The sequence below is a fragment of the Pseudorca crassidens genome, chromosome 8 (assembly GCF_039906515.1).
Source record: "Pseudorca crassidens isolate mPseCra1 chromosome 8, mPseCra1.hap1, whole genome shotgun sequence".
NCBI classification, from domain to species: Eukaryota; Metazoa; Chordata; class Mammalia; order Artiodactyla; family Delphinidae; genus Pseudorca; species Pseudorca crassidens.
Genome location: NC_090303.1, coordinates 64,754,307 through 64,766,484, shown reverse-complemented (window position 1 = coordinate 64,766,484; position 12,178 = coordinate 64,754,307). Strand labels below are relative to the sequence as shown.

General features: G+C 39.8%; 1 protein-coding gene across 1 annotated transcript in view; it reads right to left on the bottom strand.

Annotated features, from left to right (window-relative positions):
• The window catches only part of NPSR1 (neuropeptide S receptor 1), a 156,605-nt gene that overhangs the window by 104,814 nt on the left and 39,613 nt on the right, over window positions 1-12,178 (bottom strand). The window contains 1 exon segment of the mRNA XM_067745597.1: window positions 4,532-4,661. Within this exon segment, the coding sequence (XP_067601698.1) occupies window positions 4,532-4,661 (130 nt within the window).

Genomic DNA, 12,178 nt, shown 5'->3' with positions numbered 1-12,178 from the left:
TCTTCAAAGTATCTGTACCTCCATGTTTATGACAGCATTATATACAATAACCAAAACATGAAAACAACCTAAGTTTTCATCAGTGGATTAATGGATAAAGAATACATGGTATAGGGCTTCTCTGGTGGCGCAGTGGTTAAGAATCTGTCTGCCAATTCAGGGAACACAGGTTCGAGCCCTGGTCTGGGAAGATCGCACATGCCGCGGAGCAACTAAACCCGAGCGCCACAGCTACTGAAGCCCGCGCGCCTAGAGACCCCACTCCGCAACAAGAGAAGCCACCTCCGTGAGAATCCTGCGCACTGCAATAAACAGTAGCCCCCGCTCGCCGCAACTAGAGAAAGCCCACACGCAGCAACGAAGACCCAATGCAGGCAAAAATAAATAAATAAAATAAATAAATTTATAAAAAAAAGAATACATGGTACACATACACGATGGAATATTATTCAACCATAAAAAGAAAGAGATCCTCCCATTTGTGACAACATAAATGAATCTTGAAGGCATTATGAAATGTCAAAGACAAATGCTATATGTGGAATCTGAAAAAAAAAAAAAAAAAGAACTCGTAGAAACAGAGGACAAATTGGTGCCAGAGGTGGGGATTGGGGGAAATGGGTGAAGATGGTCGAAGGGAACAAATTTCTGGTTATGAGAAGAATAAGTTCTGGGGATGTAATGTACAACATGGTGACCATCAGTAACAATACTGTATTGTATATTTGAAAGTTGCTTAGAGAGTAGATTTTAAAAGTTCTTAACATACTCGCCTCCCCCGCCAAACACAGATTGTAACTATGTGAGGTGATGGATGCTAACTGAATTTATTGCAATAGGTACATACAGCATATCATTACTTTGTACATATTAAGCTTTTACATAGTCTATGTCAACTTTATCTCAATAAAGCTGAAAAAATATTTAAAAAACGAATGAGCAGAATTAAAATAAATAAATGAACTGAGTATGCAACTCAAAACCCCAGGGAAAAAGTGAGTGAAATTAGCATTGGAAGTGGTAGTGAACTCCATGGATGGCCTTGAATACCTCAGTCTTCCTGGTCTCACCTCCCTGCCTGAACCTCTCAATTTTCTCTGCTGTCAGATAATTAACAGGAAGGCTTTGAGGGTGGCACATACCTTCGTTTATTAGTAAATTGCTCTCCAGAAAGTGCTTTGAGGCAAAGCTAATTTCCACCAATGTGAGAAGATTTGGTCCCATCAGAAGAAGGATGTTATTTGAATATGTGCCAAAAAATATATATTTTCTGTCTTTCCTTGGTTGAACACTCAATGGGAGTTACTCTCATTAGCTCCCCTTCTTTATGGCATTTGAATAAAACAGACAAGTCAGTCTTGAAGATGATAAATGACTAATAAATTTTAATTGGCACTTTAGCTCATAAAATATAAACAGTCATTAAATTCATCCAATAGATTGTTAAAATGGAAGTGCTAAGAATGGCAGAATATGCCAAAATAGCAGCTTTAAGAACTTCTGGTTTCCTTCCGTTCTCAAGACTAAACCTACAGTCAAAATTCCTAATGGAAGATATAGAGAAGAATTAGGTAAGATTTTTTGAAGGGATAAGAAATATGGAGAAGAGGGAAGTGAATTAAAATATACAGATGCAAAATAAAAACAATTCTTCAAATGTCTTGTAAATGATGTGTTCTTTGTTTTCACAAATACGAGTGCTGCTATAATTACTGTGGGGGAAAGAAAGGCCAGATTAGGTGTGGCTTCTTCTCTGATACACTGGCTAGGGTGGAAGAAAATGCTCCTTTTTAAAATAAGCAAATTAGCCTTGAGTAGGTACAGATAGAACATTTATAGGCGAACAAAGAGAATCCGTGTCCTCATAACTATTGCAAGCCAGTAGGGCTTTTGTTTTCAGGGTCCTTTTTAAACAAGACTCAGTGTGGATCTGTGTTGGTAGTTTCTAGAGCATTTGTCCCATGACATTTTTCATCATCTTTTAATCTTGGGTGACCTAACAGGACATTGGCCAGTTTGAAGTGTCTTCTTTTGATGCAGTAAGTTCATGTCTATAAATTTTCTTAAATAAATAATAAAGAATGCTCACAAGATTTAATTGTGAGAATATTCATTGCAGAATTGCTAATAATAGCCAAAAACTGGGTGGGGGGGGGGAGGTTCTGTGAATAGTCAACAATAGGAGTTTATCTACTTAATGGGGCAGTCATCCAATGGGTCACTGCAGTGTTTGGACAACATGCGAAGTGCTGGCCTTCCAAGACATGAGGTCTAAAGAAGAAAGCATGGCACTCTGGAGGAAGCACCTTCAAAGCAGTCAAATGGGTAGTCAAACAGAGATTCATTGTCTAAACTTCTCAGTTCTCAATGGAAACTGAAATATGGAAGACAAGCTATGCCAGAGACTGCTACTTATCTCTGTTCTCTCATTCTTCCTTAGGAAAAGAAGCTTGATTTTATTCTGGCCAATGGGTTAAAAATGAACAAACAAAAACATTTACCAGCTTTTCTTCAGTTAGAGATAACAAATGAGATGCAAGCAAAAATTAATGGGTGGGAGTTCTAGGAATGCCAGTTAAGAGGACACATAGCTGGCATGAGCCCCTCTTCTCCTTCCTCCTCTCGTCCTTTTTGTTAGACTAGAATCTGGGGATTATGGCAGGAGTTCTAGCAGCCACCTTGAACCAGGAGCCACCCATACCATGAGGTGACCTTGAGTATGAAAATCCTTTAATAGAGTAAAAATATATATACAGGAGCCTGAGACCCCAGTGATAAGAAAATAAAATATGAGCCCTGGACCGTCTACCTCCAGAATTCTTTACATAGGTGAAAATAAATCCTTGTAAACTTAAGCCACCATTATCTGGATTTTATAGATGTGCAGATGAATCTGACTCCAATTGATTCACCTACTAAATGGAAATCAAAATGTTCCTTAAAGAATCACTCAAGGATACCGGCCTGTAAGTAGGAAGCTGCTCTTAGGAGGTGAGTCATGATGGAAAATATTATTTAATGAAGGGCATTAATATTGCCTTACCCAGTAATAACTGTTAACTCTTACTTTTCTCTATCAGAAGAGCCAAGAATTAATGTCTCTGAATTTAATTTTCCAAATATGTGTGTCACTGATGATGTCAATTGAATCTGATGATTCAAGAATATGTTTATGTGAAAAAATTTGGTTATCCTATAAAACAACATTGGAGAGTCAAAGACACAATTGGTTGTAGCTGAAAGTTTCAAAAATATATAATATTCAATTTTAATATATTTGCTTTGCTATAATGCAATCTCCCTCTGTTGCCAGAAACATTTGACAAAGTCTTTTAAACATAGAAAGTTATGTTTCTGTGGATGATTTTAAAGAATATAAAAGAAAGGGGAGCTGAGTGCCCTGTTAGGGTCAGTATGGCTTAAAAAGAAAAAAAAAGACTAGGGAAGGTGAGATGCCTGTAAAAGAGAGCAAAGGTTCAGCAGAGTTAGCAAGTAAGAACCAGAAGTGATGACTAAAAATGTAAAGTCCAGAAAATTTGAATAAATCTTGGGGAGGCCATTAGCATAGGATAGGGGACTCAAATCAAATTTATGTAAATCTGAAAGAATAGGATCCTTCAGCTGATACCAGAGTAACCTTTTTATACATACTAAAGACTCAGATATGTATTCTCAAATCCCTTACTACAGGATCTGAGATCATGGTGAAATGTGTATGAAGGAAATTTTAACACTTTAAGTAAGAAGTTAGCCTAATCTCAGACTCTAGGCAAACTTTCTCTCTCCAAGAATTCTTCAGTTGAAATGCTCCTGATCTGACCCCTTGAGTTTTTCCAGAGGGTATTAACAAATTAATTTATCTAGACTATCTAGAACATTCGTGAAAAATTAAGCCCAGGTTAACATAGCAGACTATGGATTTGACTAGAACATGCAACTCTTCTTTTTGACAATAGATGGTGAAATTTCAGTTCATTTATTATTATTCTTGACAGTACTTTAAATTCTAAGCTGATATCCTTACCACCTCTAAATTCTTACACTCTAGAAGAACACATAGTTTTGTAGAATGTTGGTTACAACACTGTAATTGAAAAAATATGGTGAAAGAAAGTTATTATACCCTCATCCAAGAATTTTGCATTTACTCGATAATCCTAATTACCCTTTACTCTATTTTCTGGGATATATTCTTTAAGCTCATAAGACGGTATGATATGGTAATATCACCTTAGTGAACCATGGAGGCTGCTGTGTATAGGGAAAGTAGAACTCTTTAGAATGCTTTGGTAGCACTGATAATGATATTTTCAAGTTTGTTGTATAAGGAGTTATTTTTATAATGGAATCTTATAAATATTTAAATATGTTAAATTTGCTGCAAGAAAAATTCAAATTTGAGTTTTATATCCCTGTAGAAATTTCTCCCAAATTTGCGGTTGCATTTTGGACTGATAATACACCAATTCTATTGATAAAATAATTGAAAGTGAGGAGCCATTGGAATTCTACACACACTGCAGTTATGTACCTGTGATGGCCAGCTGAGCCACAAAGGTCATTCTCGACTTCCTCTTCCTTCTCAGTGTAGAGAACAGCATGATGGCATTTCCAACAATGGTAAAAACACAGAGGACCCACAGAGTTATCAACTGCTCAGTCTGTGAGAAACAAAGCAACACAAAACTGGTGTATCAGTGAGGATCAGGGTACTTTACAGAATGCAAGGCTCAGGCTTTGGTGTTGAAATGTCTTCCTCCTGGTCTCCTATCCCCACCTGTCAAAGCTCTACTCTCAAGAGAACGAAGGCACAGTTGTCCTTATTTACACTGGCAGCAGTGTAAATTGATGCAACCTTTAAAAAGATCCATTTGGAAATATATGTCAAGAGACAAAAATGTATACACAGTATTCTTGCCAAACAATTTTAAGCCTATGTGAAAGAATTCTAAGTTTGAAAAAGAACACTACAATCACTACGCATATTTACTGTAAGAAGAAATTGGAAATTGTTGAAAGATAATAGGATAGTTAAGTAAATAAAGCACTTCAATTCAGTGAACTATTATGTAGCTATTAACAATGACAGACATGAAGATTATGTGGCAACATTAAAAATGCTTATAATATAATGGTAAATGGAAAAACATAATAAAATTGTATGTTGGGTGTGATTACAACTCTGCAAAATTATACATGCAGGGAAAAGACTGAAGTATACTAAAATGTTAAGCGTGGTTATTTTAGGGTAGTGTGATTATGGGTTATCTTACTATTTCTCCTTTGACAGAATTATATAACATAGTAATATTAAAGTTCCACTGAATAGTGTATAATTAGTAAAGATGAATAAAGCAGGAATGCTACTCATTTAAAATGTCAAGTTCTTCATAAAAAGTTTTCCACTCTTCCTTCAAATGGAACTTTCCATCTACCTAAAGTCCATAGCCCAGAATAAGCAGAAGCCCGGGGGAACAGGATGGGTTGGACATAAGGACGGGGTGGGCTGAGCTGTGGGTGAGGAACAGGGAGCCAAGGGGATCCAGAGGCAAGTCGGAAATCAGAAGCCAAGAGACTTCAGCCCAAAAGGTCTGGGCAGAGTCCTGGTAAGAATGCACACGTCTAAGACTGGAATGAGAAGTGCTTCTGTTTGGAGAAGATGGTAAGAAGAGCCTGAAGAAACCCCTTGTGATGGTAAAATTGTATGTGTCAGCCTGGCCGGGCTAGAGGACCCAACTGTGTGGTCAAACCCTAGTGTAAGGTGGTTGTTGTGAAGGTGTTTTATAGATGTGATCAACATCTACAATCGCTCGACTTTAAATAAAGGCAGATTACCCTCCCTAATATGGGTGGACTTCAACCAATGAGTTGAAAGCCTTGAGAGCAAAAGCTGAGGTTTCTCCGGGAAGAAGGAATGCTTCCTCAAGAATTCCTTGTGGGACATAGAAATCAAGCCTAAGTTTCCAGCCTGCTATATCCTTTAAGGATTTCAGACTTGCCACTCTGAAACACTGCAAATCAAATTATCCCGGTTAGATGTATCAGTGACTTGGAGGTCAAGCCTCAGGAGGGCTGGAGCAGTCAGTGCTGGCTCGCCTGAGCCTTTTCTTAGGAGCTTGCAGTAACTGTGCTTTGGGCTGGGCGTCCCAGGGTGCTCTGTGAACAGGTCAGGGTCTGTTCTCCTTGGGATTCGATGATGTGTACGGAGCAGGTTGAACAAATCCTGTGAAATCAGGTCCACTCCTTCTGCTTTGGAGTTTTCTATTGAAAGACAATCTCAACCTTAAGTCACTGGCTCCAGGAAATTTCCAGGTGAGAGAAGTTCCCTACTGTTGCTTTCCAAGAGCCATGTTTCTTTATTTGTTAATTCATTCAGTATCAGTGAATTGTCTCTAGTAGAAAGTGTTGGCACTACAAAGGAGACTAAAACATGTAGATTGTATAAATTATACCCAGCCAGAATTAAGTCCTGTTTCATCAAGTTGTACAAAGGTCATTAAGTATGAAAACAATTACATAGTTGTAGGATCATTTATTCATAGTATACTTAAACCCATGCTTGCACATACACCTAAACACACACGCATCCCAGGGTAATACGAGGATTTGGAGAATTATGACAATAGGAATTGGGGAAACAAGTGTAGAGGCATTTGAGCATCACAGTCAAGTGAGCCATTTAGTAGAAAAGTGAGTGGGCATTCAAACCAGCCTGATTTGGAATCAGATTCTTTACTACTTGCTAGATGTGTGACACATCAGTAAATGATAACCTCTCTGAGCCTGTTTTCTCGTTTATAAAATGAAGACAGAAATAAAATCTGTCTCAGGATACTTGTGATGGATAGATATGATGACAAAAATGGAGATTTCTAGCTCAGTGACTGATGCATAGTACACACAAAGTAAAACTTGGTTTATCTCCTTTCTTAGTTTCATGGACTACATTTAGGTTTGAGCAGTGATTTATAAATAACTCACTACTTTTTAAGAATGATGCTTGAATTTACCCTCTTTGTCCTATTTTCAGTTCCAGTCTGCTGAAATTTCACTTGAGCCTCACAGGCTTTCCACCTGCGCCTCTTCCCCACAGGTACGGACGGTATACCAACACCATTCTCAGAACCAGTGTTTAAGAATATAGTTGGGGATTAAATGCCCCCTAGTGGTCATGTGAGGCAAAAATTCAAGCCAGATGCTCAATAGTGAGTAGAGGGAATAGGTGAATTTGGAATTTTTCAGTGACTAGAGACTGTTTTAAGCTCAGTTAAATAGTTGTGGGATTATGACTAATTGGTTTTTAACCTCAAGTTACTGAGGTCACGCAGTGACCCCAGCTTCCTGCAGAGCAGAAAATTACAACCTTGGTTTGAGAGGGATGAATTGCAGTGTTCTCTTGACGATGCTGATGCTGCCATGGGGCTGATACCTGGGATTTGACTCCATGCGATATGCTTCCAGAGCCAGAAGGATTTCCATGAGGCCAGGCATTAAGTCTGAGTCACCATTTTGGACTGAAATTTTATCTTCCCCATAGAAAGTAATTAATAAATATCTGATGGATGAATATATGGTTGATGACAAGGACAAGGGTACTTATAAGTATCGTAAGAGGTTACTTGAAATGAAAATCATCTCAGGAAATACAGGACATTTAGCTGTATGACTTGTTGAAACTAGATATGTCAGATTTGTCTGGAGAGGAAGACATGATTTATTCAAATCCAAGGAATAATAATCCTCTTTTCCTTTGCAGTCCCGGAAACTGAAAACAAACAAAACCAAACAAAGACAAACAAAAAAACTCTAAGGTATCTTTAACAATCACAGAGTGAATAGGAACTAACATTATTTGAGCGAATCACTTTTTAATCTAGCACCTGACTGACTTAGTTTGTAATGTATAATAGGTACTCAGTAAATAGGTACTCATTGGTCAGGCTGCCAATCGTCACAGCCTGACTGATGAGATGACACTGTCCTCATTCTTATAGGTGAGGAAGTAGGGCTCAGAGAAGTTGATATCTAGGATACCTGGCTTATAAGCGATACAGATGGAGTTTGAACATGGCTTTGCTTGACTGAAAGTCCATGCCCTGCTTACTGTAGTGGCTTTCTGCTCGAATATTAGGCCAGAGACGGTGAAGCTGCCTCATTTCTTTTCAATTTTCAAGTGGGAAACAGATCTTCATTTTCCTTCTGACCCAAACTTGTCTGAAGCTGGGTTTTTGGAGCTGAGTCGGTTTCATGACTGTCTTCCCCGGGACTGAGAGTAAGGTCAATGCTCAGTATGTGTTTGGATGGATGGACTCTGGAGTAACGTGTGGCTTCCACACAGCAGAAGTCGTAAATATCGCACAAGATGCAGCTACATCGTCTGCCCCAGGGATCACAGGGCTTTCTCTACCCTTTACATTTTTATGTTTCATTTTATGGTTCCTGTTATTTCTGTGATGTTGAAGATGAATATCTCAAACACAGGAAGGAGAGAATACATCATACTTCCCAAGAGAGGAAATGAAGTCTCAGAAGGTTATGATTCAGCCTCAGTTCTCAGCCAGCAGTCCAAGAAGCTCTGCTGTCCTGTCACTGAGACCAGTGTACCACCTGTCATTCACAGCATCAGGCTCTGAGGTCTGCTCCAAGCCTCAGTAATTGGCTTAGGTGGGTTGGAAATACCAAAAGCAGAGCTCTGAAAGCATCTAATTCCATTGAGGCTGAATCACTATGTAACACAGGGAGCACACAATCTGAAGTGAGATAGGCAGGAGCAGACTGCAAAGCTTTGGATTCCCAAAGCTGCCTCATTAGACTTGGGGAATGAGATGCATTGAGGATCTGTAGACCCTTGGGCAGTGACCATTTCTGAACCATCGGAAACCTGTCATTCAGGAGTTTGTCCCAATTTTTCCCTGTGTCTCGCGCTACCTGCTGCTTCAGAAGCATTGCCAGGTGGTCAGCCATCACTAAGGAGGTCAAGCAGGAGGCACGGGGGTAGGACCAGGCTTGCTCATGGGAGCCTCTGCCTCGGCTACCTCCCCACGACCCCCTCCTCCTGCCGATGCCCCTTTGGAAAATCTGCATTTTCACCACCCTCCCAGTAACCCAGCTTGGAGACATCCTTGCAAATACCATGGAATTATTGTCATCACAACCACCTATCTGCACTCACATTTTCTAACTGTTTTACCTGGACCTCTGGGAATTCCGTCTTGGATTACTTTCAGGATAGCCTTCATTGCTAATACTCAATTATGAAAAAATATATAACGAGACTTTTTAATTAGTTACTTAAATTAATTTAAGTAATTAGTTTATTGTTTATAAATAAACTATATATTTATAGTTTATTATTTAATTAGTTTAATTAAATTACAAAAAAATTAGAGAATTACATAAAGCTGCATGTAAGTGTGGATGTTAATTCCAGTCTTATATTTTTGTAAGGCTCTTAATATCATTTTAATAGGGGTCTTGAACAGAAATGTAGGTTGCACCCTCTGACTAGGGGCTGGTAGGACCAGCTGGCAGGAGGCCTCCTGCATGTAGAAGAGAGAACATGAATGGAATGGGAAGTATTGTCGCAGCCTGGGTCTGTTGAGGTGGACGGCAGGGCTGTGGACCAAGATGGTCCCAAATATCAATGGTTGGGCACTAAGTGTCATCCTGTGATCTCTCATGTAGTGTACCAGAGGGGGAAGGCATTTACCCTGAAGGGAGAGCCTTGGCATATACCTATACGATGATGTAGAAATGATACTCAGGCCCGAAGTAGGAAGCTGTCCTTGAAGTCATGTTGCTGTGACAATGATTATACTGGTTTACAGTCTGTATAATCAAGCTCAACAAACATTTATTGAGAATCTAGCAGCTAAGTTCAACATACGTTGGGAACTTTACCGTAGTTCCACAGAAGTTCCATAGTACCATAGAAGGAAGGCTAGGACAGGGAGCTTCTAGTCTGGTGGTAGAGGCATATATGTAAACAAAAATTTTCAGTGTGAACTACTGTAATGGAGATGCTGTAGGATCCCCAATAAGGGGCATGTAGTAGAACTTGAGGAGGGACTGGTCATGGTTGGTCAAAAGGTATATCCTGGAGAAATTAATATGTGAGTTGAGTCTGAGAAATGAGTAGAAGTAGCCAAACAAACAAGTAGGTTGCTTGGCAAGAGTATGCATGAAGGCAGACTGAAAACTTTCAGGTTAGTGATGACAGACAGGGACCATCCATGAACGTTACGTGTGGTCACAGATCAGAGAAAGGCTTATAATGAGAAACTGGACTTGTGTCCTAAAAACTATTTCAAAAGTGGAGAAAGGTCCACACTGAGTCTTTGTCCTTAGTTAAAAGAACTTGCTACCAAGAGAAAAGATTCCTCCCCATCTGGAATCTTCCCCAATTGTCTTCATTGCATGTACTACCTTTGCCCTACTTCTCAACACCATCATCATAGGTGACAGAATACAACTTTAGCTCCCTCAAACTGGGACTGAACAAGAAAGCAATTCACTGTCTAACATTTATTTCTTAGTTTAGCCTCCAGGACATATTGAATAACTGTATTATTCAATACAGCTCTTTCTACTCTGACCAGAAAGGGTTAGTTACTAGTCTGGAGTATTTGATCATTACTGCCATGGGTCATATTTCGAGTTTAATTAGCAGTGTTAACTTCCCACTGCCTAATTCTTCTCATTCATATCAGGCTTTGGTGCAAATCAGGGACTGCCTTTACATGACAGGCTGATTCAGCTTTCTGGTTACTAGTGAATCGTTGAATTTCACCAAAAACAGAAATGCACGTGTCCCACGTTCATTTTAATGTGAGTCCCTTCTTGTGATTCGTTCTTGAATCACAAAATGACCTCCGGATTAATCACAAATAGGGTACACTGGAAGCTTTGAGGCAATTAAATTCTGGGATTCCATCTGAATTCCCATAGCATATCAGACCACAGATGCTAGAAATCATCTTAAAACCCACTGGGCTCCAGTCTAGGTAGAAATTAATATTGTTGAACAAATAAATGAAGTGTCTGCTGTGTACCAAGAACTGAGATTAACATTTAAATTGCTATTTGAGCTCTAGATCCTTGAAACATAGAACACTAACATTTGGATAAATTAGGTCCAAATCTCTACAATGTAGTAGAAACCAAAGTAATTCTATGTAATAAAAATACCAAGAAACTATTCTTCCTCATGATCCACATAATTAAAAAAATAACACTGTGGGAATTTGTTTTCTGTTTTGGAGGTGCTACTCAACAGGGAAAGTGTCCAAGGAAACTTCCCCCTGAGGGCTTATCTCAGCTCAGACCATGATACAATCAATCTGTCATTTCCAGTCCTTCCAGGAGGCTCAAAATCAGGTAGCTAGAAGAAATCTGGGGGAGCGAGCAAATGGAAGGACAGAAGCAGATGTGAGGCCAGGGCATGGAGCTGAACATCCTGGTAGATGAGAACAGGTGGGGGAAAGGGGCGTGAGAAGGGCTCTGTATGATTCCAGGGAGATGGTTCTAGTCCTATATTGCTACTCTTGGCGGCTTCATTTTCTGTTCATCTAAATTGGGTGGCTGGTCAACAGAGTTTAAAAAGCTAATGATTAGTGTACATCCAATGACCGCTGGTCATCTGCCTTGGTTTCCACTGTCCTCCCATTCTCTTGCCTGTGTTTCTAGTCCCCTACATGCTATCTGATCCCCTACATGCAAGCCTCCCCAGCCCAGGGTTGAACACTAATCCTTCCACCTCTCATTAGTCACTTCATAGGCTCCCTGGGAGCCTATCCAAAGTCGACACATGCAGGCACCTGCCGGACTCCGAGCATCACTCCCACTCCACCCGAGCCTCTTGGATTTCGATGGAGTTGGCCACATCACCTTGGGCCTATGCTTAGGAGCCCTGGTTCCTAGCAGAGGCTAGTGCCCTGGGCCAGGTTGATTCTCTAAGCCTGATGCCTGCCTCTGTCTAATCCACCTACCTACTATTCTCAACATGGAAGCCCAAGTGCACTTTATGGTTCAGCCCATCCCAATGATAATAGAAAAATGACACAATTGGAAAACGGAGTTTTAAAGGAATAGATAATTCACAGGTTGCATGCTTAATCCAGAAATCACTATTAAGATACTAATTGGGGGTCAGAGTGGGGAAAAAATTCTAAGAGGAGCA